Source organism: Vidua chalybeata, chromosome 5, assembly GCF_026979565.1.
Source record: "Vidua chalybeata isolate OUT-0048 chromosome 5, bVidCha1 merged haplotype, whole genome shotgun sequence".
Classification (NCBI taxonomy): domain Eukaryota; kingdom Metazoa; phylum Chordata; class Aves; order Passeriformes; family Viduidae; genus Vidua; species Vidua chalybeata.
This window is the reverse complement of record NC_071534.1, coordinates 16,354,708-16,377,483: the sequence shown is the minus strand read 5'-3', so window position 1 is coordinate 16,377,483 and position 22,776 is coordinate 16,354,708. Positions and strand designations below refer to the sequence as shown.

Genomic DNA, 22,776 nt, shown 5'->3' with positions numbered 1-22,776 from the left:
TTGGATCCAAGATTGTATTTACAAACCATGAATCTGTTTAAGTCACACATTCTGGAGTCCATTTTTACTAGCAGTTTGTTAATTCTAAAGTAGAACTGTGAAAACCTTATTTAAAAGCAGTGTAAAAATTGTTCACTTCTTCATCTGTTTCCTAGATGGGACAGAAAACCCACTGCAAAAAAAATATTGAAAATACCATAGTAAATAATACAGGTTGATCACTAAGTTAGTTTTAAGAAACTAATGAAAATGCAGATGAATAAAAGAAATAAACATTATTTAATCTCTATGATAATCTGTATTTCTCCATGAAGCTTCACCTTCTTAGGTTGCAGAGGATACTATACAAACTGAAATAAACTGTCTTACATTTTAGTCAGCATCAAATCTCTCAGAAACTGCGGTATTTCTAAAATAAGTTCTAAAAACTGAGAATATCTTTCCTTGTGCAAGTAGCATTCTGACTTCATAGTTTAGGATGTTTTATCCTAAGCATCCCAAAAAGAGAAATCCTTGGACCAAGTCCCACTAGAGTATATATTTTCTTTTTTTTTGCTCGCTAGGAATCCATTGTTATACATGAAAAAATGGGGAAACCTTTTATAAACAACCAGAATAGCACAACACTATCTGTGTTCCAGGCCACCAGAAGTTAACTGGGACTTTTTTTTCAAACAAACTGCCTTCCTGGAAAAATGCCTACACTATTACACAGTAGAACGTAATATTTCCTTACCTGCCTATCAATATTTGCCTTGAAGTGCAATTAAAATGACTGATGCTTTAGCAGAATGCAGTTTGGTAAGAAGCTGATAAACTCAGATAAAGAATGTTAATTTTCTTTCAAGGGTAGATATACATAACAACATAACAATTCAGTGTCTCCCAAAAGGACAGCTATATCTTTTGGAGATTTATTACACCAAATTTAATAGTGTTCTGTTTAGGCGATATTGAGCAGACAATTTTTTTTTCTATTGTGGGATTTCCGTCATCAAATTTAAGGGGCAGCAACTTCATGCTAGAAGCTGGGGAAGAAAAGAATTGAAGGGGGGGAAGAGAATGGTCAGAATGACAAAAAATTATTAAATAATGCTATAGAAAATAATGTGGAATGGAATATTCTCACTGTGGTTCTGCTCCACAAGTGAATTCAGCACTGGAATACTCTTTCTGCCAAAGAAGTTGCAATAGTCTTAAATATCAGCTAATTAAATGGAAGAATAGATGCCACTCCCTCCCCCCATTTATTATGCTATACCACTCAAAATTCTTCCTATTCATAAAAACATCCCAATATTGCAAGTATCACTGACTTTTGCTCTACCACAGACCTTTGTGGTATCACAGAGTATCTTTTGATCTTTAGGCACTCATAAAAGGATATTTTAATTCTTCACAGTGAAAAATATTTGGACTAAATATCTGCTAAAAGGCTACCAGGTCTCATGCTTGTAATGTAACATTGCAATTAAAAAATGGTAGCTGTATTTGTTTGGTATTTTTGGTTGGGACACTATTTAAGACCTTTTATATAGACCCTTGAGGTTTTTGGCCATTAAATTCGCTCAGGTGCAAATCTGCCATTACAGGCTTTTCTCAGACTGCAATTTCTCCAATCTTTTGTTGAGGACAAAGACGTGCAGATAATTAACTGCTCATCTTCCTTTGATTCAAACCACAAATATATGGTTATTACTAATAATTACACCAGTAAGCAATGACATAAACATATTAACAATTCAACAATTCGGAAATGCTGGATTTGAAGTTTCGTAAAGACAGCTTACGACAGAGCCTTTTTATGTCTGTCAGACCTATGAAATCTCTCAGTGTGGCCTCTCCCGTGCAATCTTGACTTCCTGAGCATGTCCTGTGATATCATCTTATCACAATTGGGTCTCACTGGTACCTAAGTAGTCAGGCACCTATTACTGGCCCTTTGATACCATATTTATCCATGATGATTGTGTCTGAGTCAAGCGATGACACCATAAAAATCCTGCAATAGGACACCCTCCAGATACCAGCTTTTTGGCTAATCTTTTATCTGAGGAAGGAATCATGCAGGTAACAACCAAACAGTACCAGGAAGAGCATGATCCTGAACAGCACAGTTAAAACTTTCCATTTTTAACTTCTAAAAATTAGTTTTAACTCCAGGTTTATTATGATGCTTCTCCATTTCAATGTCCTAAAGCAGAGAAGTATGTTGACCAGAAACTTACCTGCAATATTTTAATGGTGACCCAGAGAATTCACTTCCATTTGATGTTGGCTCTGAACGGTTTTCAAAGTCAGACACCAGAAATACTGATAAACTGGCATTAACGTAGCCAACCATACACCTAGAGGGGACAAAATGCTGTCAGCAGGACACAGCAAGGTTTTTCCATTAACTGTTGCACCCAGGAGGATGTCCTTTGGGTTTCATAAAATCCAAAAGTACCATTTTGATGCTTATTAATATTTGAAAGGGATGTTGAGGCAATATAAAAGAAGTGCTAAAGTAGGTCAGATGAACAATAAAAGTGAAGCAATGGTAGATTTATATGGGAGAAGGAATGGTGAAGATTGGGACTGGTTACTTTTGAAAAGTCACGTAAATGGTGAACAATAGGGGCAGAGAAAATAATGAGGAGTGTTAGGAAGATAATCAAAATATGCCCACTGTTACACTCATGGTACTTGCACAAAGGGAGACTAAATCAGATGGAAAGATAATACACTTAAAACAGCTTTTTCGAAAATGTCCAGTTAATCAGAGGAACTCCATTCTAGAAGATCCCAGGGTGACTGAATACTGTGAGGCAAAATTTAGAGAACACTGAGTAGGAGAAGTTATGTCCCCTGTTGAAGGGCTGTGGATGTCAATAGAAGGCTCAAGTTTGGTGTTAGTAGAGCTGAAGAGATCTGGCCAAAATGTGTTGTGCTGTTCATGCTGCACTAACTGCATGCAAACACAGGTAAGTATTGGCACACAACTCATCTTGGTGCAGAGTATAATGCACCGTAAGGGTTCGGGGGTTTTGGTTTTGGGTTGGGTTTTTCTAAATATGGACTTTACAGTCTTTGAGAAATTATATTCAAACACCATCTGGCTTTGTCTCCATACGGATTACATTTGGAACTTAATTTAATTACAGTGTTTTTCTAGTATCATTGTGTGTCATGTGGATCTAATACGTACAGACATTTTTTGAAAGAAAAGAGTACCTCTCTCTTTTAACTATTCAATAACAGATGGTCTTCACACCTTAATTTGAGAAAACTCACTATTCCTGTGGATTTTTGAATACTTTCCTGCTTTTGTAACAGTACTTACTAATAACATTATTTAGAATGCTGACATAAACAGTTTAAATATAGGTTAGCTCCTTCAAAATATTACTATCTGATGGCTTCATCTAGAAATTCACTCAAAAAAGCAGCAGAAGTGTGAAAACATTGTACTAGAGGTTTGTGAAAAGAAGATAAGAGCCAAACAGTGAGCCAAACTACTTCCCCTGTGCAGACCTAGTTTCAAAGCCACTGAGTCATATTTGAGTCTTAAGAGAAATATTTCTAAAGGTGTTGTTTTTTCATCCACAGTGGTCCTGAGGAAAATCCTTCCTCATGCTTTCCTTAGCAATGAGTTGCTTAAAGTGCCACAATATCCTGTAGATCTTTATAATGGCACAGAGCAGAGGCACATGCTCAGGAACAACAGGCACCAGACCACTTTGCCCCTGAAGGCATTTTAACTCTTCATGAAAGTAAACAGAACATCCTCCCTAGCCCCAGCTAAAACACCCAAATCCTTGCAGGACAGAAGTTACCAGATCTGCTAATTGGGAGCTGCTGCACCAGATGCCCTTCTTCCCTCAGTATGATTAAATGTATCGACAGGCAAAAGATGTCAAAAAGGCAGCAACAGATGAACTCACTTTCTGCATCAGGGAATAAAAAAATCAATCTGCCATATGTCCAATAGCAGAATGCAAGCTCTCTGTCACTGTCTACTGTTTAGCCTGGGTTTCTTTGAACAGCAGGGCTCCTTGCTAATGGCACTGCTAGAGTATTTGCAAACTGTGTCTGTGTTTGGCTGGATTCAGTGACCTTCCCGGAGACCAGCAGCTGAGATTTCACAAGCGACCGGGCCGTAACTATCTCATGCTTGCTGGTAGTGTGCACATACTAATATAATCTCAGTGTTTAGCAACACTGAAAGCAAATCCACTTAGGCAGCAGGGATTCAGATCACCAATGTCTCCTGGAAGATTTAATCTAAGAACTCTTGTTTTAGAAGAAAAAGGAATTGCTTTTCTCTGTAAGTATATATTGATGTATTAGTTGGAAATTTCTTCCTCTTGCTAGACACTACTTTTTAAAGTAATACATGCTTAATATTACATCAGGAAAAAAACCCAGTGTACAAGTTTAAGATGCTCAACAAATTCTTTACTGATTCATATCAGCATTGCTTCAGAAAAAAAACAGGATTATATCCATGTACTACCAGCTGGGAAGTACAGCTTGGGCAGCATCCTGTCACACACACAAAATCTCTGAAATAGCTCTGCCATGTTTGCCTTGAAGTAACCTCACAGTCACTCAGCAACCCGTTCTGTGAATATGCAGAGCATCAGTACCTATGGCTGGTATCTGTTGCCTAAACACAAACAATACATTTGGTTTAGTGGAATCAGAACATACACAGACAATAATATTGTATCTATTCAAGTAGTAAGTGATTTTCATGCATATCTGTTCCCCCCATCCCCTCCCCCCCCAAAAAAAAGAGCCTTACTTTTGTCCTGCTTCTCCTTGGCCAGCACAAGGTCCATATTTGTAAGCATAAACGAGGCGAGGGATGAAATCTGATGTCACTGCTATAACAAATGCATTTGTGATAACTGAAAGAATTCCAATGCCTTCCAGGATCCCATACCAGATGCCTGTTCAACAAAGACAGTATGTTTGCTCCAGGAAAAACAAGAACCAAAGTGCCTGAAATACTGCATGATCTGAAGTAGTTTTCCCCACTGCATAAGGGGTTTTAATGTAGTTTTTATCCAAGAGTCACCAGTAAAAATTTTTACTGATGACTCTTGGATAAATAAAATAAGTAAAAATAAAGTAAAAGTAAAAATAAATTTTCTTATTGAACAGCTCATCACTGTTCCCATCACTGTGAATCACACCAAAGGAAGGTTAGACATACCCACTGATTTAATGAGGCATTGAATTGACCCTGAAACTTTGCTAGAATGCAATTTATTTTGAGAAATCACATCTGAATCAACATGAAAAAAAAGTTTTCTTCTGTGCTTCTATTTATTACATTATAGAACTGCTTTTTTTACAAATTTTGTCTGTAGTGTATACCATGTACGGCTGTTGTCCAGGCTTATGCCAGAACCCACAGATTCACACTGTTCTTATTCAAAGCTTTAATCAGACACGGACTTTAGGCACATGGTAGAACGTTCTAAGAGCACAAAGCCTGATCTTCTGCTATTTCTTGGTGTGGGCTAGGGATTTTTGCAATGCAGTTGGTTAGTGTGATTTCCTATTTACCCCTCTGAAAACACCAGAGATTCAGCATTGGCCAGATGAATTTGTTTTCGAGTTCTTCCTAAAGGTGTTGTGCTTTTGCATACTGCAAGGACTGAAGAGATTCGTAGTCAAAATAAGTTCAGATATCCTTTGCAATAGTGTGTGGCTGGATGACCTCGGAGTTATGTGGACCTTGTGTTTAGCAATGCAGATGTGACTCACTGAGAGAGAGCAAGTTGTCTGCTGGGATCCAGACCCACCCTGTCTGACCCACCAGGGACCCGGTGGGCACGGCCCCTGAGTCACAGGGCAGCTGGGTTTTGGCCAGGTAAATATGAAACATACAGGTTCCTTACAGGATGGTGGCCACTTTAACTTGACTTTCATGTTTCATCTGATCTGTCTGGTTATTATATTCAAGTTGAGCAACAGCATGTGTTTGCACAGTGTATCTGCCACAACAAAGCACCTGCAGAGAACACTGATCATTTTACACCTTGGCTGTTAAGTCCCCCAGAAAATCATTAAAAGATTATAGACTATTAATTGCATAAGTAGATTGGCATCAGATACTTGAAGTTTTTTGAAAAGTCAAGGGGTGAAAATGATTGAAAATACCTTAATCTGCTCTTGCTTGAAGTGGTCAAAGCTTTGACAACTAACACATATATATAACAAACACCACACAAAGAGCTCACCTATATCTTTGGCTCTTGAAGCTAAAGGTCTTCTCCACTGAGTAACAAATTTGTAAGCATCAAGCCGAATTTCAATAATATTGTTTAGTAAGGCCAGAAGTGGTGCCAGTGGAAAAGCTGCCACAAAAATGGTTGTGAACCCAAACTGAAGAACTGGGAAAAAAAAGGAAATATCACAGAATAACTGTTAGGATCCAACCCCAGTGTCTAAGATACCAAACAGTGTATGCAAATAAGCAGAATGTACAAAGTATACAGACACTCATTATTATGTCATACTGTATAATAGTCTAGTGGCAGTTGTACAGCAAATCCTTTTCAAAAGTTAGAAGAAAGAATGAAAAGACCCTGGAATGGTGGACAGCACCATCTAAATTTTTAAATTTGGAATGAAGTTCTGAAGTGAACAAACTGTGCTTTTAGAAATGGACATTTGTATTCCAGCATCAACTAGGATCTCTCAATACTTGCAAAGATTAAGGATGAATACATTCCTTTTAATAATTCAGATGGGAAGCAGTTTGAAATTCTTTTTAAGTTTCTAGAGGTAGGTTTTCAGAGTATCAGATTTCCCATTAATTTGAAAAGAATTGTGTGAGGGAGAAAAGGAAAAAAGCCAATCATGACATATGCAGTTCAGTCACATAGGGCAAAAGTTCATGTTTTTTTAATATATTTTTTTGAGCAGTTATTCTCCTCTCTCCTCTGGATAGAGCAGTGCCTTTTGGCAGTAAGTAACTTCGTAAATGTGAGGTAGTAAATGAGGGAGGATTTTAAACATAAACAAGCATGCTGGTCTGTACCATGCACTTCAAAGTAAAAACACAAGACAACTTTCTTTAGAAAATAACAGCAAAGTTCTTCAGAAATGTATGCAGATAAAGAACTAGGCTCTGGTTTGGAAAACAAATCCAGAATGGGAAGTGTTTCATAGATGGGAGGTTAGCAAACCATCAGCAGTGTGCTTAACTACATTGGTTTGGTTCTTAAAAACTTACTCCCATTCCTCACCTGATCTGTGAGAATGAAAACCTTTTTGCAGTCTCCTTAGCTTCATATAGTGACAATTAAAAGAATTCACCAGCCCACATCAACAAAAAACCAACAACATTAAAATATAGTGAAAGAGAGGGAACGAAGGTTAGAGCCATACTCATTTCTAGGTATTCATCAAAGAGTCCATAAGCATTCATGGGCTGCAGATTGTAGTCCTTTTCCCACTGTGGGAAGCTTGTTTTTCCCTGTGTGCCGTATTCTTGCCGTAGTTTTCTCCTGGTCCACCAGTTTTGAATTAGCCTACATTTTAAATTAAATAAAAGAAACAAAGTAAAGAATATGAATGGCTATTTATCACAAAATTGGAAGAGGTTAAGTGGGCACAACATATCCTGCAAAATTCATTTCCCAATGTACAGGAAAATAGAGCATTAGTAATACATGTGGCTGATGACACAGCATAATAGGTATGAAAACAGATACAGCTGATGAGCTGTAATCCCAGCCTATATGTTGTTAAAATGGTGAAAGGATTTTAAACTATTTTTATTATTTATTTACTTCTTTTTCTCTGCACAGAATGCCAAATCACTTCAGGGTTTGTTTATGTGGCAGAATGCAATGCTGCGTGGAGATACTGAGCTCAGTAAATAAGAGTGCTAATGCCGCTTGATTCTTTCCTCGTGTATCACCTGGCATCTCTGCATGGCTCTACAGTGTGCAGGATAACAGTCTCTGGGCAAGTCTGGAAGGAAAAGGCAGCCCTGAATGGAGTTTGCAGCCAAACATTCAGAGGAGAAAGAAGCAGAAAGAAATGTCTGAACTACAGACAACACATGGTGGCTGAGAGATGGATGGCTGACATAGGAGCTACCTCCACCTCAGCAAATGGGGGACCTGTACTGGACATCAGGGGGAAGATACTGTTCCCAAAGAAATGCATGTGTAAGACCACTGTGAAAGGCAATGAGCCAAAAGTGAAATGAATTCTCACACCTTTTCAGGGAGTTGCACTGGTTTGGCCAACAAAGGACACTAGTTAAGAGTTAGTACAGAGAGCAAAAAAAACCCCAAACCGCAATGACAGAGATTTTCTCTGAAGATGTAATTGGCCACTTTGTCTCAGTGAGAAAAAACATGATAGATCACCCAAATAATTCAGTCCTTTTCCTGACAATGCTTCACTTCTTGCCCTCACAGTGGCCTGGTCTGGTCTGTGAGTGGTGCAAAGTGACTGCAAATAGTCATTGGATTTGGAAAAAGGTTTGGACAACTTCTTGTTTTCTTGAATCTCAGAGATTATTTTTCCATTTACGTAATTTATCAGAAAGATTACAGCTTTTCCTATCTTCCTTAAAGAAGTGTAGGTGAGATTGAGTGCAGTTCAACTGAATTCAGGTACAGATGGCAGGGTTGCCTCCAAGCCCTCTGGCCATCCACATTGTGTTGGCTGCCATCAAGCTCTTAGCAGAAAGGTGTTTTTCACACAAAAAGAAAGCACTTGCTTGCAGCATTTCAAGGCTAGAAGGTGAACTGAAGGGTCTGGAGAGCAAACACATCTCTCATCAGAATAAGTTGAAGCATTTCACAGTGTTGTGACTGTGTCTTTTATGTTGTGGTTTTCCTTGTGACTCTGAAGTGAAGATCCATTTCTCCTGAAGCAGTTTATTCCTATTAAATCACTTGTTCCTAAACAATCTCCTCCTATCTCTATCAATCACCTTCTTTTATTTCTCTTTGTGCTCTTTGTTAAGTTTCAAAATCTGTATTAATAGAAAACAGAGAGTTCTAATGAAAACTGGCAAAAGTGGTAGGGAATGGAAATCACAGGATCAGTACTGCTGCTACTGTTCCCTCCTGCTTATCCCAGCTAATCCCTGCAGCCCTAACAGCTGCAAAATACTGGCAAGCAGTGCTAGGCCCAGGAAAGATGGAGAAATAGCAAATCCCTCTGAACTTTGCAAGGACAAACTTTCTGACAATGTCAGCTCTCTCTTAGATTTTCACACTTGCTAATTTCCCTTGATGACCATCCACACTCTCTTGCACCAACTACACTGATCATATTAAATCTATATTAATCATATAAAATATGCTCATTAAATGCTAATCAATACGGAATAAACCAATAGGAAATGAGTAATTGCCAACCTCTTAGCTAGGGCACAGCTTCATGTTACCTTGAAGATCACAAGGGGACTTGTCTACCTACCAGTCAGTACATTTCTCGATCTTTCAGAGTGCATGTGCCAGCAGTGCATTTTTTCCAGCTCGTACCTGCTCTTTCAGGCATCTTTTATCACCCAACAAAAATAGAATTTAGAACTTACTAGTATAGCTAAGAAATGATACATATATTTTTCATGTAAGAAACATAGTGGTCACACAGTTATTTTTAAGGAGTTTTAGAACACAGAATACAATTTAATAAAATCAAGTACTTCCCATGTAGGACTTATTTGTTAATATTTATATTACACTTTCACTTTTGCAAACTGTGTCCAATGTGGATAAAAGCCCCAAACATCATCTATATATCTGGAGTTCTGTACCCTTGGGGGGATTTTCTGCTGTAATGACTACTGCATCTTGCTTTTATTAACTGGTGATAAGGAAAACATAAACTTAGTATTCTGTGACCTACAGAGGTATAGGATTTATATTTACTTACGGGTATCCCAATTCCATGAAATTATTCCATGTCTGCTTTAACACCATTATAATACCCATTTGCATACAGAGATCAATAAGGCATCCACTAGGGTGGCACTACAGAAAAAAAAAAAAAAAAGAAACAAAATGTTAAATGGGAATTATACTGAGTTTTAAAGCATTTCTTAAAGGCTATAAATGATAGTTGATCATTTACTAAAATGAAATTAAATGCATTCTCCTTATTTTTTAAAGAATTGTAAACTCATGGGAACAGATGACACTGTATCATACTGTCAGCATTTAAAGCTTATCACCTAATTCTCTGCAGAGGTCAGAGTCAACTGAAACCAATGCAGTTTTTGAAGCAGTGCTTCTAACGTGCTGAGCAACTGTAGGCAGGGCAGAGGCAAAGGCCACCAAGTTTCTCCACTGATTTAAATTGTTTCTGGGGAGGGTGACTGTGCATCAAGTCAAAGAATGGAGAGAAAATTCCTCCTGGCTGCACATAAACCAAACAGCTGATGCCTAGAGGATAGACCTAGAATTATTAATTGAGTACTATTTAACATCTGCGACTGAGTAGACCATGTAAAGCTGTTCTCTTCTCGAAGAACTAAAAAGTTCTCTCTGCTCAGCAACAATTCTTACTGTTTCTTGCTGAGTGCTTGCTTGCTTTAGCAGTGGCTCCAGACACTGAAGCTGTGGTGCTGCTTTTGGGAGAGATCTTCAGATAGTACAAATGTAGGTAGTTTTTTTATCTGGTATTGGAACAAACAGAAAGGGATCAAAAGTTTTCTACCCTCAAACAGCATTTTGTGCAATTGGCTTTGCAGATCCAAACAGTGTAGTTCAAACTGTATTTTAAAATCTTGGGTATTACAGATAAGTCAAACAAATCACTGTCACAGAACTGGAATTATTTCTCTCTAACTCTTAGGGAGAAAAATTGGTTATGACCTGGAATAAAATTAGATATTAATTTCTTATACATACTTCATTTTCCAGCTCTCAGAACTTGGATCACTGCTGAGGTTTCTGCTGACCTAATTTAGCATCTCTTTAGATTAACAGGTTGACAGGATTGGTTTTTTTTTTGTTGTTGTTTCTGGTTTTTTTTTTTGTTTTTTTTTTTTTTTGTTGTTTTTTTTTTTTTTAATTTTTTTACTTCTCTGTCATTATTATTAAATCATCTTCCTTTTGTTTTTTAGGATTTGGTCACGAGTGAATATACCCTGAGAGAGGTGGGTGCAGTGTTAATGAAGTAGCAGCAATGTTACAACCATAACATCAGTAATATGTAAACTAAGCATGTCCATGGACACTGGACTAGTGTTACTAAATGTCTTAGACTTGGCAAAATTCAGGTGAAGAGAGGGGTATTGGAGGGATATCTGGACATGGTATTCTGAAGCAGGTTAGTTCTAATAAGACCTAGCAGAGGTCAACAAATTAAGACTTTTTTATTATTAGACTCCTTTTTTATTATTATTAGACTGTTTTTTTCTCTGAGAAAAGCTAAACAGGAACTACTAAGAGTAGCTTTCACCAGCAACTGACCCAACCTGTAACACCTTATTGTTGCACTTTCCTCACAAACCTGGTTCTCTTTTCCTTCTATCTCTTCTCCTACAGGAAGATGAATTTTTTTTCTGTGTTCTCTGATCCCTCTGTGAAATTAATCAGCCCACTGAATCAGCAGAAGACTAATTCAGCCAGAAAAAGGAAGCTTACTGCTGATACAAGGCTCCTCACAGGGCTGGACAAGTGAGAGCCAGTGCAGAGGAGGATGAAGGAGCAAGCATCAGGGGCAGGACTCAAAGGAAGACCAGAACTCTTTTCCTTTGACAGCAGCAAGTTTTTAGGTCAGCTCAGCCCCAGCCAAATTTTGGAGGGATGTTAAGCAAAATTCTGTCTGCCCATTTATCAAGTCTTCTTTCCTGGAAGGAACAGAATTCTCTACAAAATTAAGATGGTTTTATTCAAATTCAAATAATTTTGTTTGTTTTGCGAATATTTGAATGGCCTTTATTAACCAAAATATTTATGTATCCAGATGTGTTTGAAAATTCAAGCTGGCAGGCATTTTCCACTTACCATTTGTCATTTATCTGCAAATTTGTTTCAATTATTCATCTGTGAAGCAGGAAAGAAACCACGGGATTTCAGTGTGCACATAGCAGCACTGGAAAGTAAATGACTGGTCCAGAAACTGCTGCTGTTCATCTCCTATAACTGTCAAATGGGCTTTGAATTCTGAATATATTTATTTAAAAAAATAAACAAAATTGAATTGGTCCTTGAGTAACTTGCAAAGCCAAGCTCTCATCGCTTTTCATATTAATTTGATTTTATAGACATGAGACATTATGCCAGTAGCTTATTTGGGAAGTTAGTTTAGTTGTTTTGGTCAAATTTCACATACATTTTATGTGTCTGGATTTTTAATTCATTACTTTATTATTTTCGCTCTCTGGTCTGCAAGGCTAGAAAAGCTGAGAAGAAAGGATTTTTTTATAGAAGCAAAAAGTTATCAGATTCATATTTGATTTTGATTCATTCCAAGGATAAAATATTTCCAATGTGAGCAATCTTTAAACCATCTGATACCACTGTTCGTGATGCAAACACTAGAACTGCTAGCACTGAAAAGGGAATACTTATATATATATATATATATATATATATATATATAAAAATGTGTATAGATGCTTTTGTAGCAGATGATAGTGTCAATGGTGTGGACTTAGACACACCATTGACACTACCAATAAAACCCAATACCACACTCAAAAATGCCTAGGCAGATTTACATGTCTGCCTCTGCTTGCATTCATGGCAACAGTGGGCAGCAGATAAATCAGCGTGCAGTTATCGAGCACTCACCTCTTCCAGCCTCCATCGGTTTATCAGCCTTAAGTAGGCACCAGGGTGTCCTGTAAATCTTTAAAACAGGAATATATATCAACTATGTGTTGTAAGCAGTCTGTTCACAGTAGTACAAGAACGCTCACACTCTTATTTTAATCTGGTGTTATCTTAATGTGACTGGTATAAGTATAAAAGATATGCTGTAAAAAGTTTTATGGGTATTCTTGGAATAATCCTCATGAAGGACTACAGATATTTTTATTTCAGTTTTATTTCAATACCAACACTCTGCTGTTGGATATTCAACATAGGCAGAGCAGAGGGAAAATCTGACTGCAACTGCTCATGTCAGTTTGGAAAATAGCTTTCAACTGCCAGTCCATTTCCTTACAATATAAAATGCTCTGTGATGTCTGCCTTCCTGTGAAATCAGTGAAAATTTTAGTTTTCAGTAAAAACCATAATTTTCTAACTATTCTCCTGTGTTTTCCCCAAAAGTTTTTCCTATATGTAAATAATCCATACTCAAACCTTCTCTACTGAAAAGGTCTTTTTTTAGGAGACTGACAGAAAGAGATATACAAATAATATATATTTAGATAGATACAGAAATACACAAAAATACATGGATATAAAATATAAAATAAAAATATAATAGATATAATAAATATATATGTGGGAAAAGTCCCCAAATGATAGCTCATAACTCACTCTTAACAGTTCAGATCATGTAATCGGAGCACTTCCCTTCCAAGTGAAGTATCCTATCCTATCCTATCCTATCCTATCCTATCCTATCCTGTCCTGTCCTTTCCTTTATTTATCTGTACAAATAACACACATAAAAACAGAGTGAAATGACCTGCATGTATAATATTGTGAGATGCATCTGTTTCCAATAGTGAAATTGTTAAGTTAATATTGAGACCATGTGGTGATAGGAAATGAAAACTGCATCTGTTTCTGGGCTTTTGAAAGGAGTATAAAACTGCAATCTGTTCTGCTTTGCTAGTATGGAATTTGCATTTTGATATGTATGATAATATGGTCCATTTTGTTTCATTACAAACAATTTTATTTATTCTCTCTACTTCATTTTGCACATATGAGTGTGCAGACATCAATCCTACCTTCCAAGGAAGAATGCTATATAAAAGGTAGAGCTGTTCAGATTGACAAACTGAAAAAGAAACATTTTCAGAGTGAAGCTGTTCTCCCACTCCGATTCCGTACGAGGCTGCTCTGTGAAGAAAATTATCAGAGTTTCAGAGGCGTATTCAGAATATCAATTTCCCTTGGCACAAAGGCTGCACACACCTGTAAGAGCTGGCAATATATTTTAAAATTAGCCTGCTGTTTTCAAAATATAACCTAACAGAGGAAATTGTATCCAGAAGCAGCACTCAGCAAGTGAGCTTGTTGAGACTTAGAAATCTATTCTGGTGTCTGCATATATGTATGAGACTGCAAAAAAGTGGTTGAGGTAATGTGTATATTAAACATCCCACCTGTATTTAAGTGGTCTTCACAGGCTCAGGCTCTTTTCTTGTTTCCTTTTCTGTATCCTACCACAATGACATTGCCACTCCACCAAAGCTATTTATATGCCTTTTTGTTAGAGATGCCCCACTGAACTGAAGAAAATCCTCCTGTTTCATGGATTTGCTCACATATATCAGTGGAGTGCCACTGCATGACTCCCCTTCCTTGTCCCAGGGAGCTCATCACAAAAACCCAAGAAAAAATATTTTTCAGTGGATGGGCTAAGGCAAACAGGAAAGGGGAAGACTTTGGGTATTGTTCCCTTATTCTCCATCTCAAGAAATATCAAGACAGAAGTTAACAAAACAATGTCCATGCCAACACACCAGTTCCATATTCTGGAACTACTTTCCAGCTGGCAGGAGCTTGTTGTTAGCTGACCATTGCTGTGAACAGGAGTAATCAGAGAAGTGGAGTTACTAATGGTGATTCTGAGTATCATAATGATAGTAATCATATACTGCTTCCAAAGCAGCCTCCAGTAAAGTACTAGAAGTACAGAAAAAGCAATAAACTTGATTCTCTTTACATAGAGCTGCTCTTTCATTAGATACCAGTCTGCAGGAAGGCCAAGTTTGACTATAACAAGGCTGCTGCAGCTGAAGCTTTGCCCACATGCCCATCAGAGACAATGGTGATGCTCTGAAGGAGGACATATGTGAGTTCTGAAAAAGGTCATGTAAAAGCTGAAGAAGGACATCCTCAATGTCCTCAATGTACTTTTGCTGACAGTTCTTCTTTGAGTTTATTACACTGATAAAGGTAATTCAGATCAAATCAGTTCCTTAGGCCACCAGAGTAAAAATCACAAAACTGTCTGAACAGGATCTAAAAAAAAACTTGACCTGCTGAATTTTCATACAAGTGCTTTCTGCAAAAAGCAGACCTACCTTGATGACAGCCTAACAGAAAGTAATCAAGCTTCAAGGTCTCTAGAATATATCTTACTGTCTGTCCCCAGGCTGTCAGGCCATAGTTTGTACAATTCTCAAACTTGAAAGTTGTCATATTTCTCAACTGTCATTAGCAGATATCTTCTCCACGGATACAGGATAGCAAAAATATTTTAAAACTACTGCATACAAATGAGGACTCTCAGTTTACTAAGAAACAAAAGAATAAAATTCTATTGTACACAGATATGTTTTGAACACATTACCAATGACTTCTGGGATGTAGAAAAGCCCTGCAACTAGCTAAAATCAGTTGTTTCCTTTGAGCATCAAAGCATCAAAATCTGTCCATCTGGTCCAAAATAATTTACTGAGCATCATCAATGTACACAGGTTTCCAGGAGCTCAAAATAACCTCCTCAAACCTCAAAATGGTATACGTGCAATAATATGGTTTGCTTAATAGGCCTTCAGCCAGAGTCTCATTTCAGGCTTCTTGACGCTAAGGAGCCCTTGCCAATTGCCACCAGCTACTGCAATCTTCCAAATGTATCAGGATCTCCACAGATCCTGTCTGAGCCATGGATATATGAATGACAGCTTGTTGTTACCCCATTGACAGTGGATCTCTCCTTAGAAAACAGGTTTCCTTGCTCTAGCATAAAGACTGCCTTTGCAAGTGAGCTGAAAGGACCCCTGAAGTTTAGAACATCATGTAGTTTAGGTGTAGGTAGAGCTGATGATTCACCTAGTCATTTTCCCTCCTTACTGTCCTTCTTAAAGACAAATGTTTGATAGCCAGTCAGCACCTTAGTTTCAAGCTAAGAATTTGTTTTCCAGAAGTGACTCCCCTTTTCCATGTTTACAAACCCTGGAGGTTGTGAATGCTAAGTCTGTCTGAAAACTCATGCCTTCTTCTCCAAGGTAAAAATTTTACATGTACTTATAGTAAACAATTTGTTTACATTCTTAGATGGTAGAGGGTTGAAACAAGAACAAAGGTGGATGATTGTTGTCACCACTTGTTGAATGGCACAGTACTTTAGTTTATATACTTTCTTATTAGAAACTTAAGAAAAACATTAATTCCTATAGATTTCAAATTAGTTATGATTTTTCATATTTATGCAGACATTTTGAATTTTATCATGGTGTATGGACCAATAAATCAGTATATCACAATATCACAATATTATTCAATTTTATATTTAACATTACTTACCTAAATTTGTCAGGAAAAGAGCAACTTTTTCATACAGCTGTAACAGAGAAGAAACAGCTTCTTAGTTACATGGCTGGCTCAAAAATGTAGAAATGCTTTCTAGGGAGAGAACATATTAAATCTGACATGCAGATGATTTCTGTGATGTTCTGATAATGAAAAGAAAACTACATAATAATACAGCAATGATATAATCAAACAAGGAAAAGTAAAGTTTTTATATCTAATGCTCATCCATAATATATGGAGAAGAAATGCTGTCACTGTCCCTATTTTATATACATAGTGAAAAAGGGTGAGAGAACTTTTCCAAAAAGAAAAGTGAGGTTTTTGTTTTAGTTACTTATGCAACATTCAACTCACAAGAAAAAAAAATTACCCTAGAAGAGCATGCTATGGAGTGTTGGATATGTTGGTTATTTGGGGCTTTTTGGTTTTGTTTGGCACTTTGATGCTGAGAGGAAAGACACAGGGGGAACAGGGTTACTTAAGAGAAAATCTTTAGTAATCCCCACCACCAGACACATTTCTTACTCTGAGCCAGTGTCATTTTTTAAAATATTAAGTGGTACTTTCTGCACTTACAGGTACCATGCTCTCAAACTCTCTGGGAGATTCCAAACTTCATTAAGATTTCAAAACTAACTTGGAGGGTTTTCACAATCAGTATTTGCAAAGGAGTTTTGAACCTATTAACTACATCACCAACACCATCAGTATTAGAGTAAATTAATACAATGATTTTCATTTGCTTTAAATGAGTCTGGAGCCTGTTCTTACAAATTGCTAAATGTCCTTAACTCTCACTGATGCCTGCAGGAATACAAAGCTTCTCATATTTCAGGCTGAAGTATTTACTTACTCCTACAGTGCATATCAGCAATGTTTCTTTTTATTTGCAGTTATCCTTAGAATCTCTTGCTTAAATTGAGTTATGTATTGTTTACAGATCAAACTGCCTGCTTAAGACCTGAAGTCATCCTGAAATCTCTCATCCATGTTAACAACCACTTCATGCTTAGAATAATTTTCCACTGCCTTTGGAGTAAATGGTTTTGTTTCAAGTAATGAAAAAGGTAGTTTCTTCTGGGTTTAAAAGCATCTCTTAAGGGCAACTGTAAATGTGCTAAATGTCTGGGTCATTTATATCCTGATCCCAGCAGGGAGTGTGTTTTTTTAACAAACGTTCACTGCTCTACAGAAGGGTTTATTAAAACTTCAGTTTGTTGCTATTCCATCTGGAACAGTAAGACTGTGTTAGAGATTCTGTTAACAACGTTTGGATCTAATTATCTGCTACTGTCCTTTATCACTACTACCCTCAAGGGGCCCTGTTTGGGATCATATTCTGTTCTCTGTTCATATTTTCCACGGGCAATATTACTGGAATTAACAGTTTTACATAGCCTAGGTAAAGTTAGTGATTGTTTTCAGGTCAGGCTGCAAGATTATCTGGGAGACATTATGCTTGAGGGTCATTTTGTTTTGTTGTGATGGATGTGTCAGAATAGGTACCTAGTGCTCAAAACGTCTGGTCTGGAATTTACTTGTGGTCTAGACCTTTCCCCTGATGCTTTGAGAGGCTGTCAACTTGTATCAAAATCACTGCTGGTTTTCAAGGCTTCTAGCAGTGAATTCTCTACTGCTATGCACATCTTGGTCTGTTCTGGGTTTATTACTGTATCTTCTCTTGCTCTTCTGACACTTTTCTTGAGTCAAGGTTCCTGCAGGATTCTGCTACCTGAATTGCTCCTGGGGATTTTTCTTCTCTCAAAAGAAATCCCACAATTGCCCTTCAATAAACTAATCCATCATGGGAAGCAAGGGATTATGCTCCTAAAACCTTCCTTTGAAAAACATCTGCAGTTTCATATTTTGTGGATCTTTTTCTTCCATGAGCTATATCCAGATCTAAGGTTGTGGTTTTTATTGAATGGTGATGAGTACGAGGCTAGAAAAATCCATCTTTGCAGTGCTCCACTTAGTTGATTATTTTAGGAAATAAAACAAAGTTTCTCAAAAGGTACTTTCAAGCAATCTTCCCTTATTTAAAAGAAAAATCTCAGAGCTGTAAAACTCTTTGGAAATGAAAAAATTTTGTTTGTGCAATGTTTCTTTGTTGCTGCTTCACTGCATATACAATGACTTACACTGAGAACTTGAAAATGGATGTTGCACTGGCATAGATATATATATATATAGTATTCATTTTTTTTCTTTCATGCTTATTGTGTGCTCTAGATGGAGTAAAGAAAATCCCCCAAAGCTGGAGACAAAACTCAAAAATAACATAAAAGAAGAGAGCCCTCAGTACAATCTCAGACAGAAAACCAGTTTTCTCCTTTCTGCCCTTTCTCACCCTATAGTCCCACCTAAGGGAAAACACAGGAAAAACAACAGTTCTAGATAGACTGTCTTAATCACTAATCCAGTCTTGCCTATGCCAAAAGAAGAAGCAAAGTCCTGCAGCAAAGAATCTTGGAATTTCCTGCCATATGAAAAAGGACCCGACAAAAATAATTTTTAGATTATGGAAATGCTTGGATATTGCATAGGAAGGAAAGAAGTTTTCAAGCCAGCCTTGGAAATGAGCAGACTTGAAATAACATCTCATCTTTTCCCTAGGAAGTAAATCAGCATATCTCCTGGAGTGAAGCCTAACAAGCTGTTTGCAGAAGATGCTTGCTATTGAGTAGGCAGAGACACTCCACCCTGGCTCTAGTACCCATCTGGTTTGTGGAGGCTGAACCCTCCTTCCCCTAAAAGGCATTCTTATAATGTCAGTTGACAAAACCTGATAGTGAAAGGCCATACATGTCATGCCAAGAGCAACAAAGAGCAGACACATTGCTATCAGAGCAATAAAACGGGGTATCAGCATCTCAGTGGAAGGAGGGAACTCATTCCCCATCTAATCTATGCACTACTCACTTACTGGAACTATTGCCACATAGAAATTCCATTTTTGTCTTTGTCCCAAGTCTGGTTCCAAACCAGCCCACAACGACTTGCCATCAGCCAGTCCCACTGCAGTGCACCCAGGCCATGTCTCTGGTGCACGCTGGCAAAGGCTATGGGCAGCTCTGGAACAAATCACATCTGCTCAAGCCTTGTGAAGCTTTCAGCTCAAGAGAGTTCTGCTTATTGACATTGTGTCTCTATATGCATATCCTCACTGGAAAACTACAATGACAGCTGAAATTGGAATTACTGAAAATAGTGTAAATAAGAACTTAGCTTTGTCACTATATTGAAAAAAAAAACCATCAAAACAGAATTAAAAAGAATATTAATGAAGTGGACAGAAAACTACGTACATATAAAAGGGAAAGAAGTGACAGGGGATAAAGTGGGGGTATGATCATGTCTTCCTAAAATATTTTCAGAATTTCAAACATACTTTACGTAATATTTTGGGTTTAGAATGCACTTTATACAAATAGTGAATGATGTCCATAAACAATAATTCCATGTCTGGCTTAGCAAGACACTCCACTCCTGCTGAAAAAGGAAGTGAAAGCATTTGGTTGTCTGCTGACTGAGATATCTACTGCTCTGGTGGCTTATGTATACCTTTGGATATGTTAATTTTACTCACCACATTCAGTAGCATGATGATGCAAAAGTTGATGCACACTGCAGTCCCTGTAGTTGCAACCTGAGAGTTATTCCTGATTAAAGCCCACTTAAAGGCAGCAAAAGTGCTGACAGTCACAACACGGTAAATAACAATGCCAAAAACAGCAGCAATCACCACACAGATCTAAAGGAAGAAAAAATCAGAAAGAAGAACCTGAAAACTTCCAGTGGAACAGGAGTTACTTTCTCCCTGAAACTTTCAAAATAAAATGAAATGGAAGACTTTAAAAGTGCATTCCTTTTGATTCCAGGGGAAGATTTCAACATGATGATTTTTCTTCTTGTTATGTTCTTTTTATTTCTCATAATGAAAAATATAGTTGAAATAATATCAAAATAATTTTTAATTTTAAAAATTTTCTGGAAAATGTTCCTCTTCCTTAGCATTAATGTGGGAAACAGTATTGCCAGCTCTGGGCATTAGAAATTTTCCTTATCTTCACATGATGTGCAAAGGCTAGTTTCAAGCTACTGTTGCAGCTTGATGGTATCATACTTGGGATGGATTTTGTGATTTGATGGACTTCACACTTCACACAAATGTCTCCATTTGTAATCACTGCCTCAAAAAAAAACCCTGCCAAGCCAGCCTAGCTAGCTGTTTCTTCCTACAGTTCTGGAAAGTTTCTATCTAGAGAAGGTAACCAGTTCAATTGCCCTTGTGATTTCTTCTCTGATAAAACTTTCAGGAAATGTGACAGTTAGAATGAGAAAGCCACAGCTGAGCCAGGCTGCTTAGTCACTTAATGTTCCTTTTGCAACAGTTGAGTTGTATTATTTACTACACTGTGAGAGTCTATGCTGAGAAATTTTGAGAACTGCTCTAACTTGAAGTTTGGTAAGTGTATATCTCCTGTTATAGGTGTAATTAAAAAAAAATTCTTATCTAAATGGTTAAAAAAAGTGTCATTTTCTAACTTGCTGGAAGCCCATGCTATGCCAACAATAAAAATAACTTGAGTGAAAATAATTTTTGTCCTGTTTTAAGGGCTGCTATGGGGACAATAATTTGTGGTGCATGCAGTTTAGAGCAAGGCTACGCTCTCTGACACTTTGACAAAGATCCATCACTAGTCTAAGATTAATGACTGAGATTGCACAAGGTAAAATACTGCCATCCTTCAAGAAAAAAAAAACATGGGCAAAATACACAAAATATCAGAGTTTTAGTATCAATTCTTAGCAGAGACTGCAGTCCTGAGTACGTGTCCTCAAGGGCTGAGTCAGCGTGTCCATCCACCTGACGTACCAGAGCACAGTTCATCTCAAGAATGCTTTTGCCTTTCTTGACCTAGATTATTTTGGACAACTTTGGAGCCATCAGTTTCTTACTGTCCTCTGCCCTGTTGCTGGGTTAGCTCACCTACCTGGCTCTCCACAGCTCCTGAGGCTGTACACATCTACCATTTTCTTGTCTTCTGGAAAAGCCCCAGTAAATTCCGTGGCAGTCTATTGATTCCAGACCAGCACTGTGTTTTCAAGACCAGCACTACCACGCCTGTTGTCATGTGAATAACAGCCCACATCTGCTTCACTGAAATTAGAGGATGGGGGCGTTTCTATAGAAGTGCATGCAGCTCTCTGTTAGGAGATTTTACTGCTCCTTTTAGTTTTGCATAACTAAAGGGATAAATGCATCATTTTAGTTAAGGAACATTGGTTTCTCCATTTTGACTGCACTTGGAATATGAAGTCTCTTTCCTCATCTCCTCAATACACTGAGAAGCTAGGTTGTATTAACATCATTAAGCACTCTAGGCATCTTATTTAGGTTCTCTGGGAAGTTTACAAAGAACAACTGCTTCTCCTATGGCAACTTTCCCTGTCACTGTGCACTGTCTACACAGGGAAGGCTACCGGTGAGCTAATTCAGCCAACTGAAGCTGGTGCCCGAATGTGATAGTGTCACTATTCTGGCATATGTCACTACATACAGTGTCACAGGTGTAGCCTGGAAGAAGGGATTAGCTATCTGTGAGACTCAGTGAAGAATGAACCAGTGTAGGACTTGACAGAAACTCAAGTGATTTGCTATGTAGATTTTCAACATGCATAGAGTTTATTCCACTTTCAAGCAGTCATATCCAATATTTACCTACTCTACTAGCATTATCTCTGCTCTACTAGCAGAGATAATGATATTTTGTTCAACTGGTAAATAAATAAAAGTTCTCAAACCATAAAAAATATTCCAGATGCAGAAACGATGAGTCTGCTGCATTTATCTGCAAATGCTTGATAAGGCTCTGGCTTCCCAGATATGGGGTTCATTCGTTCTTTCTTGGAGTATTTGGCTTCAAACTGCGGACGTATTTCCTCCTAAAGAGCAGACAGATAATGTTCACATACAGCATAGCTAGGAAAAACTTTGTAGGAAACTTCAGATCATTTATCAGATCACTGTTCTGGGGAATTACGTCTTTGAATTCAGCAGCTGGCACAGCTACTATAAAAGCTGAGCTGGGAAATCAGGTCTCCTTCATGAGAACTAGAATAAATCACTGTACCCATAAAAGTAAGTACTGAAAGTATTTAGTAAAATCCCCAATTAGCTATTCCTCTAAATAATGCTCTTTCAAAACTATGTGGCTGCAACACAAATAGTTTTAAGATTGATACCACAGAATTTTTCAGTCTGACATTATCCTATTGATACTTGAAATTTACAACTAAGGAAAAAAAACCCAAAAACCAAACCTTCTTTTTCCAAGCCTAATTGCTGATA

At 37.6% G+C, this 22,776-nt stretch overlaps 1 protein-coding gene across 1 annotated transcript in view; it reads right to left on the bottom strand.

The window, feature by feature from the left end:
• The window catches only part of ANO4 (anoctamin 4), a 116,096-nt gene that overhangs the window by 4,065 nt on the left and 89,255 nt on the right, over positions 1-22,776 (bottom strand). The window contains exons 16-25 of the mRNA XM_053942483.1: positions 22,230-22,370; positions 20,011-20,175; positions 16,413-16,449; positions 13,886-13,997; positions 12,771-12,828; positions 9,904-10,001; positions 7,390-7,532; positions 6,237-6,389; positions 4,790-4,937; positions 2,229-2,348 (exon numbers count right to left, since the gene is read on the bottom strand). Of these exons, the coding sequence (XP_053798458.1) occupies positions 2,229-2,348; positions 4,790-4,937; positions 6,237-6,389; positions 7,390-7,532; positions 9,904-10,001; positions 12,771-12,828; positions 13,886-13,997; positions 16,413-16,449; positions 20,011-20,175; positions 22,230-22,370 (1,175 nt within the window). The remainder of the gene's footprint in view (positions 1-2,228; positions 2,349-4,789; positions 4,938-6,236; positions 6,390-7,389; positions 7,533-9,903; positions 10,002-12,770; positions 12,829-13,885; positions 13,998-16,412; positions 16,450-20,010; positions 20,176-22,229; positions 22,371-22,776) is intronic.